The sequence below is a fragment of the Ictalurus furcatus genome, chromosome 7 (genome assembly GCF_023375685.1).
Source record: "Ictalurus furcatus strain D&B chromosome 7, Billie_1.0, whole genome shotgun sequence".
NCBI classification, from domain to species: domain Eukaryota; kingdom Metazoa; phylum Chordata; class Actinopteri; order Siluriformes; family Ictaluridae; genus Ictalurus; species Ictalurus furcatus.
In genome coordinates this window covers 4,971,197-4,990,105 of record NC_071261.1, presented here as the reverse complement: position 1 = coordinate 4,990,105, position 18,909 = coordinate 4,971,197, and the positions used below count along the sequence as shown (strand labels likewise).

At 39.6% G+C, this 18,909-nt stretch overlaps 1 protein-coding gene across 1 annotated transcript in view; it reads right to left on the bottom strand.

The window, feature by feature from the left end:
• Positions 1 to 8,186: 8,186 nt before the first annotated feature.
• Positions 8,187 to 18,909, bottom strand: part of LOC128610658 (astrotactin-1-like) — a 175,726-nt gene continuing 165,003 nt past the window's right edge. Inside the window, exon 13 of the mRNA XM_053630075.1 lies at positions 8,187 to 8,512. Coding sequence (XP_053486050.1) covers positions 8,187 to 8,512 — 326 coding nt within the window. The remainder of the gene's footprint in view (positions 8,513 to 18,909) is intronic.

Sequence of the window (18,909 nt, the reverse complement as noted above, 5' to 3'; positions counted from 1 at the left end):
GAAAAGGACCAAAAGATAGGTCTGCTCACAGTATTTGAAACAACAAAACTACCAAATAAATGAACAAGTGTGTGGGCACCAAGGAGGGCAGCATTAGTCTCCTGCTTATATAAAACTCATGTCTCATATGCTATAGACATTTATAATAATAATGTATACATGAGACCTCTACATTTAGTCATATCAAAGCTCTTCAGTAGCCTGTTAGCACATTAATAAATCAAATGGCAAGTACGTGGAGATTAAACTTAACCATATAAATGGCAACATTTAGACAACACCTAATTAATATTATAATTAAGTGGTTGCTTCTCACAGCTGATGCTCATTCTGAGAAATAAATGAAAAGAAAATAGAATCTTGAAAAAGGAGCTTGGACTTAATGTTATGCTACTCATTTGAAGAAAAGAAAAGAAAAAAAAAACGGTAATGTTTTTCCTGTCTACAACAATACGATTTCTATGAGCCTCTGCCCACTTGCAGCCTCAGAGTCCTGTTCTTGGCTGATAGGAGTGGAACTTGATGTTGTAGACTAGTCGCCTCAAAGTTTGATGTGTTATGCATTCTGATGTGCTTTTATACTCACCATGGTTGCAAAGAGTGGTTGTAAGTTAGCACGGCCTTCCTGTTGGCTAGAACCAGTCTGGATATTCTGATTTGACCTCTCTCATTAGGGTATTTCTGTCCGCAGAACTGCCACAAACTGGATGCTTTTTGGTTTTTGTGTGTGTGTGTGTGTGTGTGTGTGTGTGTAAGGCATGTTAATTGCATGGTTTGGGTTCAGTTGCCCCCTAGAGGGCAGCATCACTTCAAATCAAATCAATTCAAAGTTCTTCTGACTAATCACCTTAATACAATGATGAAATATTTCTAGCCTGATTGGACTGGTCACGTCTAGGATGACACTGTCCCCATCCACAGGGCACAAGGGCTCACTAAATGGTTTGAGGATGAAAATTATGTAAATCTTATGCTATATCCTTCATCAGATCTCAACCCAACTGAACTCCTATGGGAGATTCTGGAGCGGTGTTAGACAGTGCTCTAGACCACCATCAAAACAAAGACTGATATCTCTGTTGCTACAATGGTGTTCATCCTTTTAGTACAGATACAGAGACTTGCACACTCCTTGAAGCTGAAGCTCAAAGGAACTGTTTTGGTAGTCTTACTAATTCATCCTATGTTGTTTCCTCCTTTTTAATTTGTCACCTGTCTGTATATCTTAAAGTTACATCATAATGAATTGAGTCAGAGCTAGACTCTTATCTCTTGATTTTAGACCCCATACTCATTATGCTTTCACTGGTGTTGAGCACAACCTAGTGGTCATAGCAAATAAGCACAGGCTACTGACACAATTTTCATCACTGTATACCAAGATCATTACCTGCTGTTCCAATTAATTTGGATAAATTACATCAAAATTCAGTGTTAAGCATCTTGGCACACATTCTGACAGTATTTTATTCTGAAGAATGTACAATAAACATTTAATTTAACTTGCCTGTTTCAACTTTTGTGTGGTCAGTCCTCTCAGTGATTTTCTCCTGGCTGATGAGGTAATCAACAATGCGCACACCAATTGGTGGCTCTGTATGATTCCATTCCAAAATAACCAATGAGCTGCTGGGCTCATATGAGTGGGACAGCTTGAGCCTATGCAAAAAGAGCAAATAGGTCATCTACTGTATCCTCCGAGAAATATGGGTAGTCATATGAAATTAGTACCTAATAAAATATAAAAGCGGATTTACATTACATTTCAGAAAAGTGCCTGTGGTCTGATTGTTATGAAATTGGAACCCAAGTCTAGCTAGCTGGAGATTTGTGTGTGTAAAGAATATTTATAGAGTATGGAGTTCTTCATGATCACATACTCATCAGACAACTCTGAGTTTGTGTGCCTTAGACACATGTTTGCATGCCTTACATGGGCTGAGAAAGTGGGGCACAGGTTGGCAGTCCATCAGTACCAAAGGCACTGGAGTCACAGCGACACCAGTCATCAATGACATCGCCTTTCCCTGAGCACCACAACATACTCATCATAGCTTCTTGCAGAGCCTGCAAAAAAGCCAAAGACAATATTTGAGAGAGGTAGGAGACCTACAGTTGCATTCAAAATTATTCAACCCCCATTGCAAATCAGGTTTATTGATTAAATTTACAGACTTTCAGCTGTTTGCGATGAACAAATCAAACAAAAGCAATTGAAAAAGTTAAACACAATGAATGCTTCAAGTGGTTTCGCCAAATCGACTTTTCTTGTGCTTTTGAGTCAGTAGTGGTGAACGTCTTGGAGTTCTCGCATGGAAACCTTCTGCGTTTAGTACACGCCTTACTGTGCTCACTGAATCCTGAGTGCCTGTTACACCAAGTCTTTCTGCAGGTCTTTTACAGTCACTCGAGGGTTTTTCACAAGCTACCTTCTCAGAAATCTGGTTTCAGCCATTGATGGTTTCCTTTTTCTGCCCCATCCAGGTATTTCAAATATTTCTACCTCTAGCCAGTTCAGATATTTCATGTGTTCCAGCTCAGGCACACCTGGTGCAACTAATGAAGCCCTTGATTAGTTGCATCAGGTGTGCTTGAGGCAACACCTGTTTTGCATATTTGTGCTGTTGTGAGGGATTCTGTTCAGGGTGTTGAATCATTTTGAGACTGGAGAAATCATTATAAGTTGCATTTTCAGTTGAATTTGAAACATTCGTTGTGTTGAACTTTTTCTATTGCTTTTGTTTGATGTGTTCATTGCAAATAGCTGAAAGTCTGTATATTTTGACAATAAACCTGATTTGCAATGGGGGTTGAATAATTTTGATTACAACTGTATGTACTGTTTTCTTTCCTGAAAGTATGTCTACTAAGAAAACAGCCACACATTCCAGCAAACACAATATTACACAAAACTCCAGTTGCATCGTGAAATGAATACTTCTTGTGTAATATTGGTAATGTAAGATATGGACATCAAAAGAAACTGTACTGGAATTGTTGATGTATTAGAAGTTGATTGTCGTTTCACTAGAACTACACTATATGGCCAAAAGTATGAGGACACCTGACCATTAGACCCATATGTGGTTCTTCCCCCAAACTGTTGCCACAAAGTTGGAAACACAATTGTCGAGAATGTTCTTGTATGCTATAGCATTGCAGTTTCTTTTTCACTGGAACTAAGGGGTCCAAATTTCTTCCAGTATGACAACGCCCTTGAGCACAATGCGAGGTCCATGAAGACATGGTTTGTTAAGTGTGGAGTGGAAGAAATCGAGTGGCCTGCACAGAGCCCTGAACTCAACCCCACTGACCACCTTTAGGATGAACTAGTACACCAAACTTGTGCCAGGCATCATTCCAATCTGTGGTGCCTTTATGGCTGAATAGGCAAATCTTCACAGTCACTGTCCAAAATCTAGTGGAAGGCCTTCTCAGAAGAGGGAAGATTATTATAACAGCAAAGGTACATGTAGGGGCAACTCCATATTAATGCCTATGGTTTTAGAATGGGATTTTCAATGGTCAGGTGTTCACATACGCTTGGCCATATAGTGTATCAAACATTATTACTAATATCTAAGTATTTTTGGAAGGGCTTTCAACTGACAGGTGGTTACAAACCATCACAAGTAAGCAGGTACCACAACATCCATATACAAAGTATATTTTTGGGTAATTTGTGGAGCTTAAAATATCTGGCAAAGGGACTACTAAACTAAAACAAAATTTTACAATTCATCCAGATCAGAGACAATTAATGTTTAATCATTAACTAAAAAAATGTGTTCTCAAACTTTTTGCAGCCTTGGGCCCATATAAATGGAAAATAAATTCAACTGAACCTTCAGTACAGATTTATTTTATGAACATAATATAACTGTCCAAATACTAAGATCATTATTTATTGGACCCATAGGGCTTTTTATTCCTGAACTTTCCACTCCTATAACTTTTTTTATTAAACTTTTATTAAATTCAAGTTGACATTATTTATAGGTCTATTTGTTTTGTAGTTATTGAGGTTTGGAATAAGCACATTAACTGATGAGTCAAATAGGCTAATAACTATAAGATGCCTACATGCCTCTTTGTCAACATTCCACTTTGAAAACCACAGATCTAAAATAAAATGACAGGACAGAAACAAAACATCACATTATTCTATAACCCTGAGGCATCCAAAAACAGTAAACAGAACCAATAAACAAACCAATAAACAGTAAACTACACAATTTATTTTGTGTTGAGTAACACATGAAATTGGTGATATTATATGTTTAAACAAATGGAGATACTATAAGGTTTTATTTTAACACCCACAATTGGGTAAAAACCTCCCCTGGAAGAACAGCATAGTTTTGTCCTTTCATGTCCGAAAAGAGTGCAGACACTTGAACAAGATGGGTCACAAACCACTCTTTCTTTTCTACAGTCCCATTCAAAAGTATTGGAACAGCAAGAGCAAGTATTTTGTTTTTGCTATACACTGAAGACATTTGGGTTTGAGATCAAAAGATTTACATTTACATTTAGATGTGTTACACAACTTAGAAAATGGCACCTCCGGTGGCAGAGCACCCAATTTTTAGGTGAGCAAAAGTATTGGAACAGATCTTGACGTGTGTGTATACATATATAAAACACATTTTTCCAGATGCACCTGTATGTATAACTGCATCAAGCTGGTGACCCACTGACATCACAAAAAAGCTTGTGATTGACTTGGCCAGTCTAAAACCTTCCATTTTTCCTCCTGGTGAAGTCCTTTGTTGCGTTGACAGTGTGTTTTGGGTCATTGTCTTACTGCATGATGAAGTTCCTTCCAATTAGAATTGGATGCACTGCATTAGAATGCAGACAGAATGTTTTGATAGATGTCTGAATTCATTCTGCTGCTACCATCATGAGTTACATCATTAATAATGATCAGTGAGCCCATTCTGGAAGCAGCCATGCAAGCCCAAGCCATGACACTACATCCACCATGCTTGACTGATGAGCCTCTATGTTTTGGATCATGAGCAGATGCTTTTTTTCACCACACTTTGGCCTTTCCATCACTTTGGTAGAGGTTAATCTTGATTCCAGAACTTTTGCGGATCAACTCTTGTGGATATTTCTTCGTATATTCCAATCTAGTTTTCTGATTCTTACTACTGATGAGTGATTTGCATCTTTTGGTATGGCCTCTATATTTCTGCTCTCAAGGTCTTCTTCAAATGGTGGATTGTGAAACCTTCACCTCTGCCCTGTGAAGGCTGTTGGTGATGACACTGACAGTTGTTTTGGGGTTTTTCTTCACAGATCTCATAATGTATCTGTTATCAACTGCTGAACCGCACCAGTTTAGAGCTGACCCCCCCCCCCCCCCCCCCCCGGTTCAGAGGTGTGCTCACAACAGTAGTCAGCACAGAGCAGAGCCCGACATTAGCGCAGGAAGTAAGATCCCTCTTGGACAAAAGGGCCATATAACATGTACCCTGTTCTGTGAGGGAGGGAACCAGCCGTTATTTCCTGGTCTGCAAAAAAGATGGGAGTATGCAGCCAATTTTAGATCTGCATCATCTGAACCCTACTTTTTGGACATACAGGTTCAAGATACTGATGCTCAAACGTATCATAACACAGACTCGTTTTGAGGACTGGTTTGTGACGATAGATCTAAAAGGTGCATATTTCCACATAGAAATATCGCCCCGTCACTGCAAGTTCCTGAGGTTCACGTTTGGAGGCAATGCATACCAATATCAGGTTCTTCCCATCGGGTTAGCTTTATCCCCTCGCACCTTCACAGAATGCATGGATGCCATTCTGGCTCTCGTGTGACTCCAGGGCATCTGTGTACTAAACTATCTGGATGACAGGTTAATTCTAGCATGATCCAGGAAACTGGCGATTCAACATTGAGATGTTGTTCTCACTCTCATGAAGCACTTTGGGCTCTGGCTGAACCTCAAGAAAAGTATGCTTTCTCCAGTGCAGAGGACAACTTTTCTAGGGGTTATATGGGCTTCTACTATGATAAGGGCGTTTCTATCCCCAACATGCACAGGGTCAATCTATCAACAGTGAGCAAGATACAGCTGGACCTGGGAATCCCCTCCAGTCTCTACAAGAGACTTGGGGCTTATGGCTGAAAAGTCGGGAGTTTCATATGAGGACAAAACCTCTGAGAGAAATCAGTGTCACACGAAAATGCCTACATGCTCTGAGAATTTGGAAGTGTTCCAGTTTCTAGCCTCGGGTCACAGTCTAGGGGCATCTCCTTATCACAAGATGGTAATGACAGACTCTTACCTCACAGAATGGGGTGTGGTCTTAGATGGCTGTCTAGCTCATGGTCCATGTTGAACGCTAGCTCACCTTCCACAAGGAAATTGTATGTGCTCAAGTGGTGACTTTTTGTCTCGCGGTGTGAGGAACATCAGCTAGACCCAGTAAACTGCGCAATAGCTACAGTCCTGGAGTTCTTACCAGGACATTTCTCAGCACGATTGCCTCCTTCCACAGGATGTGTGTTCTGCAGCAGGGTGGTCTATGCCACACACATTCATTCAATATTACAGCCTGGATATAAATTCCACCCCGGGCTCGAGTGTCTTGCAGTCATCCTTGGGCTCGGATCTTTTGGACAGGCCATGCCCTCAGTATGATGGAGTGGGTATTCTCATTCCCACAGCATGAAGCTCATGCAACACCTTGTTCCCTTCTCAGGCAATGTCTGGGTTACCCTGTTCCCTGAGAATGGAACGAGATGCTGCGTAGATTTGTCATACTGGGGCATGCTTGTGAATTGCGTCTTCACTTCAGAAAATAGAGTGTGATGGCGTGGTTCACAGGTATATCATGCGACGTCCTTAATTGCTTCAGATACCGGTCACGTGCGAGGGCACTTTCCACAGCGTGAAGCTCACGCAACATCTCATTCCCTTCTCAGGGAACAGGGTTACATGCGTAATCCAGACGTTTTCTTTGGCCAACCTGTTCTTGGCACTTTTTGATTGAACCCACCCATTTTTTCAAGTGATCAAAAATATTGGAACATGTGACTGGGTGACAGTAGAAGGTTTTAGACTGGCCAAGTCAATCATCAGACCTTAACCAGAGCTATATTTTCCTCTTTCATTCCTCTTCCAATATCTTTGGTAGAAATGCTGGGTTTTAGTCACAGTTAGGACCTGTTAAAACCCAATGACTTATACAGAGAATTCACTCATAGTTTTGGCCAGCGTTATAGCCATCAAGGAAGTTGTAAGAAATCTTCTTTGGTGCAGATGGGATAACATACACCAACTGCTTAAAATTATGTCCTGATCGCAATGTGAGAACATCAAAGGCAGTCTGTGCACACAGGACAATTGTGACCAGTTTTATGCACTGCATTAATATTGTTTGCAGTTTTGTTCCCTCTGTGGTTGATGTAAAACACCACTGTGGTGTTGTCAGTCTGTACTAGTGTGTGACCCCTTTAGGAGTTTTCCTAAAAATGGTGCAATGCTAGCCACACAGCTTTCATTTTGAGGATTTACACACCTCTGTTGTTACAATTATTTCAAATTCCCTCTTTGCAGGGAGAATACCTTAATGTCCCAAAGGACAAAACGTGAGCAACATAAAATATTTATTTATTTTCAAGGATGACAATGTGGTAGGATAAAAATGAGTACAAATTCCTTCTTTTTTTTTTTTTTTTTTAGTTTAGACCATGGCTTTTTTACTTTAATTAACTTCACTTGCAACCAAATCCTAGACCCAGCCAAGTGAGGAAAGGAAGTGTGTGTGTATCAGAGCTCAGACAAAAGAAGTGCTCTCTGAAGGCTCCCAGGCTCACTTCATTGGTACACGCTTGTGAATACATTTATTTGCACATCCACGGCACCTTGAGCTTTCCGATACTGCTCACCAAGGGTTAGATCACTAACCCTTGTGCTTCCCATTAAAGATACCGTAGCCATAGCCTAAGCTTTGAGAAGTGAACACATTGTTTTTATATATTTTTACAACTTTATATAACCTAGACTAGGCATGATATCTACCTACAGAATGTTAAAGTAAATCAATAAATTAACTTTTTTTTTTAATGGGCAGTGAACAAATTTTTTCTCATCATGAGGTCCCAGTTAACTGGGTACAGGCCTAAACAGGAGTGCTGCAGTATTGTAATATGACAATATAAACTGCACCTAATTTATGACTAATAAACTAATGTAATTAATATTGTGCGAATCTAACACACGCACCTGGTAGGTTTCATTGTTGTTGACAAGCTCATATATTGGTGCTGCCTTGGTGACTTGGAGTAGCACAGGCTCTGTGGGCCGCTGGGTCCCAGGGCTCATGTGGCACAGGTGGCATGAGGGTGGGCACTGGCCCTGGCTGCTGCAGTCCATGCGCACACCTGCTGTCAAACGCTTGGCCCCCGAGTCCAGCAGGCTGGATATATAGGCTGGATAGGTGAGAGCACGTGCCTCTTTATCCCGCTCTTCTGACTCATCAGATGGAGAGTTACCTGCAACAGAAACAGTTTTTACATAATCAGTATTGAAAAAGGAACAGAATTTTGTTACACACAACTGAATGCAATGGTTCTTAAACAAATAACAGTTTGTTATTCTTTACTGTCTATTATTCAATGTTTAAAATTATAGCACCGGTGGCAATAAACATAAATGATCATACGAAAAGGAGCAAGGCATTATTAAAGGATAACAACAGAAAATGACTAAGTCACCCTATAACAACAATAAAAAGTACAATATTACTAATAATCGCAAATGTAGACTCTTAACTTGTAGATGTCTGCTATGACCAGAGGGCATGTGCTGTTTCAGTGCTGCTCCTAAATAACTGCTTAAGATAAGGCCAGGTCCTCCCTAAGCAAGTTTACATCATCAAATGTTTAGTGAAATATAATCTAAACAAACTCTTTCTGATCATTTCTGTCTCCATTTCCCCTACCCCAAAAGAATATGAAACAACTTTAGCTCACGCTGCTGGATTTGTCAAATACGCAAGCGATTTCTGAGTTCAATAGCCAATTAGGGAATAACATATTGCTTGTGCAAGACTTCATACTTAAAAAAGACATAGGTTTATGGGTATAATGAGTCGAGTTTATGCAACAACCCACTGTTCTTTCAGCTTGTACTCTGTCAGGGTTAGCTTGCTCCTTGTCTCTGGAAACTGGAGACAAATAAAGAAGTGAAATTGCTGGGCTCCAGTTCCCCCAAGTGCTACACTCCATAAATGAACAGAGCCAACTCAAGCCCCCATCAATCCACTGTACACACACACACAGAGAGAGAGTGAGAGAGAGAGAGAGAGAGAGAGAGAGAGAGAGAGAGAGCTTCTGTCTGAAATCCCCTACCTCTGATGAGCTATTTAATTAAACTTGGTTTCTTGGAGGAAGGATCCAAGCAAGTTATTTAATGTCTGCTCATGATCTTGGGACAAGGTGGGGTTCAGTGCAACACCGTGCATCAGTAGATGAGCACCTCTAGGCTCTTTCGGTGAGTATGTATAGATTTGCAAGATCTTTACGGAGTTTAATTAATCACAGAAGGATATAAGAGAGGTTTTACCAGGTAGTCATAAAACACGGCAAATTGTGATTCAGGCTTTAAGGGTGAGGAAAATATTTAACAAAGTGAAAAATAGCATTAGGAAAATTAGATGTCAGATGTTGATTAAGGTCATATCACTGATGTTAGCTTAGACTGTGCTTTCATTAGACACAGAAATCGAAAAGTAAGGTGAGATTGAGAGAGAGAGAGAGAGAGAGAGAGAGAGAGAGAGCGAGCAAGAGATAGGAACATCAAGACCATGGGTATTTACTCTGACACTATTACAAATTTTTTGCAACTATAAAGCAGGCACAAAACGTTGAAAGACACATTAAACCAGGGAAGCATTACATTATATTTGCTTGGTAAAATTGCAAACCTATCTCTTATTGATGGGAAGCCCCTTAATATGCATAGTTGTTTGAGGAATTTACACACGCAACTGCTCAGTAATGATCACATATTAGAGGTGAAAAATCTCAAGATCTTTCCTGTGCATTGTGGAGTAGCACAAGGGCTTAAGGTTACAGGAGTGCTAGTTCACGCAGTGGACAACAGAGGGTGCTGGAGGTTTAATCTGAACTTCAGACACCCATGAAATGCAGGTTCATCTAAAACAAATTTAATATCATGGAAAAGTTCATTTTTTCCATAATTTAATTCAAAAAGTGGAACTTTCATATATTGTAGATTCATTACATATAAAGTAAAATATTTCAAGACTTTTTGTTTGTTTGTTTTAATCTCGTTGATTATGGCTTACAGCTCATGGAAATCAAAAATCCAGTATCTCAAAATATTATCACATTAGCACATATGTATCAGAACTGCTGTGAAAGATAAGGTAGACCATATTATACTTCTTTCCAGCTTGTCTTTCTTGCCTACCTTTTCCCCTTTCTCCCATCAGACTGCTGCCTAACTCTTGCATTCTATTTATTCCTTGGCCTTAAGTACACAGCCAGAGCCCATTCCTAACCAACAGGCGTATTTGTCTCTTAGTAAAAGCCACTGCTTGTCAAAGTGAGACTGGGCATGATTATTTACCTGAGCTTGGGCCTGTCTGACACAAACAACACTGACATCTTATTTTATATGAGTAAACTAATTGGCTTTCCATGTTCCCACCTGACCCCAAACACTCTGAGACTAGAAGTAGCCATGATTTGCCCTCGATTCAGGACAAGCAGAACTCATCAGTGGGTAGAATATGTTATATTTAACCTTTTACTTTGAAAAGCAATATGAATAATATTTAAGCGACAGTTAATCAAGGAACTTCTATATGAAAAATATGCAAACTGCAGTAATATACATTGTTGTATTAGCAAAAGTGCATTCAGGGGCAGATTTAGTGATTTGGGGGTCCTAGGCAAAATGCAGGAATGGGGCTAACATCAATCCACATCTCATCATTTTACCCCCCAAAAATAGACCACTACTTCTACTACTACAACTACTAGTAGTACTACTTCTATAATAATAATAATAATAATAATAATAATAATAATAATAATAATAATAATGAATTTTAATTTCTAATATTAATATTATGAAATTAATTTTGATATTAGACTTATATTAATAAATAAGTCTATTTCCCTATGACCACCAACCAAGCGCAAACAATAAGTCACTGCTGTACAGTAGGACAGCAGCTTATAAAAATATTCTTCTTTTTTCTAAACTGTGGTAATATTGAAACATATTTATTTGAAGTAGCACTGAACATGAATCCACATCTGAATGGCACACTATCAGCATGTCACAATAAACTCACATGATCATGTCTGCAGAGTTCAGGCTTTCATTACAGACAGAGAGAGAGAGAGAGAGAGAGAGAGAGAGAGAGAGAGAGAGAAAATGAACCCTGCTGCCTGTCCCAGCCTCACTGTTCTTTGGCTGTAATGCTAGAGCATTGTCTTCAAGCTAAAGGCAAAATCAGTTCATTAAAAACACTTCACAGACTTCGATAAAAACTTTTTGCTTTCCTCCTGCTTTCTCCTTTCTCCTGTGCTTCATTTTTGCTCTGTCTTTTCACTACATGTCACGTTTGCATGAGTTGGCTACTTTCTTCCCGAATCATTTCCGCAGATGTGCAGTAAATTTGTAGAATAGTCCAATGTAGTGGGGGGTAGTGGGGGGGGTGTGTGATTTGGGGCCGATACACTCATAAATTAAGCATTCTGATGGCATTTTAGCATATGGGTTTTTAGAAAAACATAATTAATTAACGAAAAGTTAAAAAAAAAAAATCTTTCCTAACCACAGGTTTATCCAGCGTTTTGGGGGCCCTTGATAGCTCGGGGCCCAAGGCAATTGGGCATAACAATTCAACAATTTGGAATGTTACCACCTCCGCAGGGCAGAGGTGAAGGTAACACAATCCACCATTCGAAGAACACTTCAAGTGCAGAAATGTAGAGGTCATACTACAAGGTGCAAACCACGCATGTACAGTAAGAATCAGAAAGCCAGATGAGGAATTGAAAGAAATACAGAGATGAGCCACGAAACTTCTGGAACCAAGATTAACCTTTACCAAAGTGCTGGAAAGGCCAAAGTGTGGAGAAAGAATGGATCTGCTCATGAGCTAAAACATAGAAGCCCATCAGTCAAGCATGGTGGAGGTAGTGTCATGGATTGGGCTTGCACGGTTGCTTCTGGAACAGGCTCACTGATTATTATTGATGATGTTTCAATACTCTCAGAGAGCACTGTGTGTGTGTGTGTGTGTGTGTGTGTGTGTGTGTGTGTATATATATATATATATATATATATACACACACACATCTCATAATATAAAAAATATCATGAGAGTATTATTTAAATAAAAAAAAAATACATTCAAGATACTCATACTAAGATGTCATTATCTTATGATATATAAATATAAATCTAGATGTATAAGATGATCTTAAGACATCTTATGATCTTATACTATATATATATATATATATATATATATATATATATATATATATATATATATATATATAGTATGTATACAGTATCTCACAAAAGTGAGTACACCCCACACATTTTTGTAAATATTTGATTATATCTTTTCATGTGACAACACTGAAGAAATGACACTTTGCTACAATGTAAAGTAGTGAGTGTACAGCTTGTGTAACAGTGTAAATTTGCTGTCCCCTCAAAATAACTCAACACACAGCCATTAATGTCTAAACCGCTGGCAACAAAAGTGAGAACACCCCTAAGTGAAAATGTCCAAATTGGGCCCAATTAGCCATTTTTCCTCCCCGGTGTCATGTGACTTGTTAGTGTTAGAAGGTCTCAGGTGTGAATGGGGAGCAGGTGTGTTAAATTTGGTGTCATCGCTCTCACACTCCCTCATACTGTTCAACATGGCACCTCATGGCAAAGAACTCTCTGAGGATCTGAAAAAAGAATTGTTGCTCTACATAAAGATGGCCTAGGCTATAAGAAGACTGCCAAGACCCTGACACTGAGCTGCAGCACGGTGGCCAAGACCATACAGCGGTTTAACAGGACAGGTTCCACTCAGAACAGGCCTCGCCATGGTCGATGGTCGACCAAAGAAGTTGAGTGCACGTGCTCAGCGTCATATCCAGAGGTTGTCTTTGGGATATAGACGTATGAGTGCTGCCAGCATTGCTGTAGAGGTTGAAGGGGTGGGGGGTCAGCCTGTCAGTGCTCAGACCATACACCGCACACTGCAGCAAATTGGTCTGCATGGCTGTCGTCCCAGAAGGAAGCCTCTTATAAAGATGATGCACAAGAAAGCCCGCAAACAGTTTGCTGAAGACAAGCGGACTAAGGACATGGATTACTGGAACCATGTCCTGTGGTCTGATGAGACCAAGATAAACTTATTTGGTTCAGATGTTGTCAAGCGTGTGTGGCGGCAACCAGGTGAGGAGTACAAAGACAAGTGAGTCTTGCCTACAGTCAAGCATGGTGGTGGGAGTGTCATGGTCTGGGGCTGCATGAGTGCTGCCGGCACTGGGGAGCTACAGTTCATTGAGGGAACCATGAATGCCAACATGTACTGTGACATACTAAAGCAGAGCATGATCCCCTCCCTTCGGAGACTGTTCTGCAGGGCAGTATTTCAGCATGATTACAACCCCAAACACACCTCCAAGACGACCACTGCATTGCTAAAGAAGCTGAAGGTGAAGGTGATGGACTAAACCCTATTGAGCATCTGTGGGGCATCCTCAAACAGAAGGCGGAGGAGCACATGGTCTCTAACATCCACCAGCTCCGTGATGTCGTCATGGAGGAGTGGAAGAGGACTCCAGTGGCAACCTGTGAAGCTCTGGTGAACTCCATGCCCAAGAGGGTTAAGGCAGTGCTGGAAAATAATGGTGGCCACACAAAATATTGACACTTTGGGCCCAATTTGGACATTTTCACTTAGGGGTGTACTCACTTTTGTTGCCAGCGGTTTAGACATTAATGGCTGTGTGTTGAGTTATTTTGAGGGGACAGCAAATTTACACTGTTACACAAGCTGTACACTCACTACTTTACATTGTAGCACAGTGTCATTTCTTCAGTGTTGTCACATGAAAAGATACAATCAAATATTTACAAAAATGTGAGGGGTGTACTCACTTTTGTGAGATACTGTATATATGTCTATATATATACATAAAATATGTGTGTATATATATATATACATACACATATATTTTAGATTTTAGCCACAAAATGACTGCTCTAGCAGTAGCAATGGTACTGTAGCTCTAGTCTGACCATGTCACTGATGACACAGTCATTTATAGTTCAGATAGATACGTAATGGCACATAAAGGTCAAGACTGACCTAGAAAGTTTCTAAAACATTGGATCTATCTAACAGGGTCTGTGCAATCCCCCAATATTGCACATACAATCCATCACATTTCTTGTGCTTTAAATATGATCCCCTGCAGGCATCTATATGGGACAAACTATATAGTGATATATGTGGTCTCTGAGTAGACAATCATAGACATAACAGACATGGAGAACACATAATTTTTTTCTTTGTCGTTAATCCAGTTTTATCTGTAGCAGACACTGTGCAGCTGGTACAGCTTTCATTTCTAGCACCCAACATTACCATCCGTGCATACTCTTTGTGTTGTTTACAGGCTGACTTTCATTTCACCCAAAACTTCTACTACTTCTAACTAATAATGTCCTTCTAGAGCTCACGTTAATAAATAAATAAATAAAAAGGCAGAATAAAAAAGAGGGTGTGTAATGACACTGACTTTACACGAGGATTTGTGGTCATGAATGGCCTGTGGTGAGAAATGCATGTCATGGTTTCAGGGTTGAGGAGTACAGTTAAGCTTAATGTTAGAAACAACAGCAGAAATTAGCTGTGGCACTTTCATATTACTTTTATTCTCCCAGAAATGGAATGTCTGGAATCTACACACATATTTGTATTTCTGAAATGTACATTAGCTGTAATTCTCATCACCATGGCTGTGTGCATGTGTTTTTTCTTTCTTTGAGAGGTGTATTAAGTGCTCCAGGGAATAAGCTACTATGTTGCATGATATTTAAGTTACATTTACGGGATTTGGCAGATGCGCTTATCCAAAGCGACTTACATTTATCTCATTTTAGGGTTAAGAGCCATGTTAAGAGCCATGTTAAGAGCCATGTTCAAGGGCCCAGCAGTGACAACTTGGCAGTGCTGGGATTTGAACTCAATGTCTTAACCATTGAGCTACCACTGCCACTAAGCTGAAGGATTTATACAGAATTGGGCATCCCCCCATCTACACTCCTGCTTTTAGTGTCTAAGATTAATAGAAAGTGATAGAAGAGGACCCAAAATAAAGATTAATAACTGCTAACTGCATATTTTATATGACATAGTGGATAAGATAGTATTGTTATTGCTGGAGAAAACGGTTTTAAATTTGGGACAAGCATCTACTCCTATCTCAGAAAAACAGACTTCCACAATGAAGGGTCATGAAAGATAAGCGCGTTTGAGACTAGGGCAGTGGTGAAGGCTAATTTAAAGGCACAAAATGTCCTTTCCGCTTGTTTGTTCCAATATAGGCTACAGGAGTCACCCTTAAAGAGGTTTAAATGTGATGCTAAGCTACTGAAGCCAGTGACAGATGCCTGATTTTACTATACTCAATATTGACCCAATCAGGACTAATAACATAACCAAGGAAAGTAATCTATGGAACCTATCTGCTTTGACAAATAGGTTCCATAGTACTGCTTTGACATGCTCAACATGATCAGAAAATGAAGATGAGTAAGTTAAAATATCATCAATGTAGGTGATTACAAAGCTATCCAAAATGTCTCTTAACACATCATTTATGAAAGACTGGAATACAGACAGGGCATTTACCAGGCTGTATAGCATGATCAAATATTTATTAATTTCCATTGATTCAGTCTTCCATTTGCCTCCTTCACACACGCAATACTGAGCTCGAGCTTACTGAAACAGTTTTGAATAGTTTATATAGTGATTATAAGTTGTTTAAAAGAGGATGAGACTAATGGATGAGGATTGGGGTATTTTACATTAATGCCAAGTCCCCTAAAATCAGTATATGGATGAAAACCCTCTTTGACAGATTTGGATAGCACAGTTATAAAGAAACTAACCTGGGGTGCACAACAAAGCTTTGCAGACTCATTAAATCTTCTTATGTCAATTTAACACAAGCTCTCACAGCTCATGACTTACACTGATGTGAATAACTGTGTCTTCCACAGTGGGGATAGGAACTGCTGTAACATCACATGCTAGAGATAAAGCAGCATCTCTCTCTTTCTCTCTCTCTCTGAGTGTGTGTGTGTGTGTGTGTGTGTGTGTGTGTGTGTGTGTGTGTGTTGGCATGTGGTGACATGCCTCCTTGGTGGCTGGTTGAAAGATTAATTATAAAACAGGAGTCATCGGGGTCCAGTCTTTTCTGACCTCTAAAATGAGTAATTGGGCACAAGTACAGCCTGCTCCATCAAGTCGCTTGTCTATAGCCCCCATTCTGTCACCATCTCTCTCTCTCTCTCTCTCTCTCTCTCTCTCTCGAATATGCACGCATGCGCGCACACACACACACACACACTGTTTACATGACAGTCCGTGCTTTCAGCTTCTCCATTGCCCTTTTCAAGTGGCTTACATTTTAACAGCTGTGTTCTAATTCATTCTCCACCTTTTCCTCAAAATGTACAGTCTACAGTAGCTGAAATTCAAGTAATCTCTATATATACACACAGATACGTTAATGTGATCAGTCTCCATTTCACATTTTAGTGTTTTAGTTTGAACCGAGTCATCATTGCCTTGCACCGTCTCCCGGTCATCTATAACATTGCTTTCACAGCACTACTTCTTCTTCACTAAATGGCCTTGAATCTAAATGCATCTCGTATATGCTGGAAATATACAACCCCAGTAGGCATCTCAGATCAGTAGAGTCTGGTCATCTAATAGTACACACCGTTACGACAGAGCATGGCATGTTTCAACTGAACTCGGTTGGACTAAATTTCAGGAAGATGGAAAAAGCAAACTGAACACATTTCTGTTCACCTGTGCCTTGACAAATCGCAAAGCAATTACCTTGTTTTTTGCAATTTTTTTACCATTCAGTTTTTTTCTTCTTCTCTTCATTCCCATTTAATTCGGTCTATGAACTGCTTTGCATATGAAATTGTGCTATATAAATAAACCTGACTTTCACTGATGAAGTTTACTTTGAATAAGGTTAGTTTCTATTCTGAATAAAGTCAGAGATTCATTATGTTTCTAATCGGAGTGAATTCTCCTGCCTTGCACCCTGTGATGCCAGGATAGGTCACCCACCGTGACCCTGAATATGATAACCCAGTTACTAAAGATGAATGAATGAATAAATGAATTGATTACAACCCAACTAAAAAGCTCGGCAAAAAGCAAAGGTTTTTGTAATGTGAACAAGAACAATGACAACAAACTTCCCCCTAACCAGCCAGCAATAATTCCAAAGTTCAATCATGCGAATGACTCATAAATTCATAAATCATAAGTACACAAACCTGCCATTTCTTCAAGCAGACCCTGAAATCACAATAAACCTCAACAGCACACAGACAAGATTAATGACCAGACACTCATCATTATTAATAGAGCTGAGAGGAAAGAAAATCCTGTAAATATGAACTAACACAGGAAGTCTGTCACAAAGCAGATTATTATGCATCATCAGAAGGGAGGGAAGGACACTAAATGGAGTAACCAATCTACATCATGTCCCCACTAGAGTGGAGCAGCTGTACATTCATCACACTGTTAAAAAAAAAAAAAAAAAAAAAAAACACAAAAAGGACGGGAGTGAGTTTACTAATGCCTTAGGTTATGCCTCAGTACTCTAGGAATGGGAGAACAAGATAAATTGACTGTGTTATTGCATTTTGATTGTCACTACCATTCTTGGTGCACCTTGGCTGTCACTGCAGCAATCAGAGTGCATTTGAACTTCAGGCAAATGCAGTCTAAACTTGTGGCATTTATAAAGCCCACTAATGCATCTGCCAAAGCCAACAGTACCTTTATTGTAAAAAAATAAATAAATAAATAAATACCCAATTTAAGTGGATTTCGATAGAGTGAGATGCTATTAGAAATGTCTATAGAGAGACGTGTTATTAAAAGAGATCAATTGACGGTGGGATTTACTGAAGAGTTGCTGGCGTACTGATTTATTAAGCACTGATTAGTGATGTAGCAGTCTGAAAGTGTTGAAAGGCCTGATGTGTATACCTGCATATTTTAGCGCTTGAATTAAAATGTAATTTTTTTGGCCTTTTGAAAAAGTGACAAACAGTGGGAGGAGAGTGTGAGATGTGTGGGTGGATAATTCACAAATGAATGTTCAGTTCTTCAGTGATGTGCTGATGAGAGCGCAATAAAGCAATTATTAAGCTTATAGGGATGAAATATGCAATCATATATTTTTTATATTAAAAATCATGCAGTGTCTGGTATAAATATGTGAGTTAAAATGGAGCCTTATGCGCATTGTTAAAACAGGTCAGTTTAACACTGTTGACCTCACTCCACCTGGTAGGAGCTAAACAAGAAGTAGAAGGTATTCTTGCACATTACACGAGCCCGGTGAGAATATTAAGTTTGATAACACCGAAACTGTTTTTAGCCTAGCTGCAGGCCATGCTAGGACAGACACATCGAAAATACATAATTAATGAAGCTGTGATTACACAGGTGTGGAAAACAGTCCTCTAGAGATCCTTAGATGTTAACAGTCACTCACCTGCTCCCAAAGTTTCCTCTCTAACTGACAGATTCAATTTGAGTTGACATGTGAAACTTTTC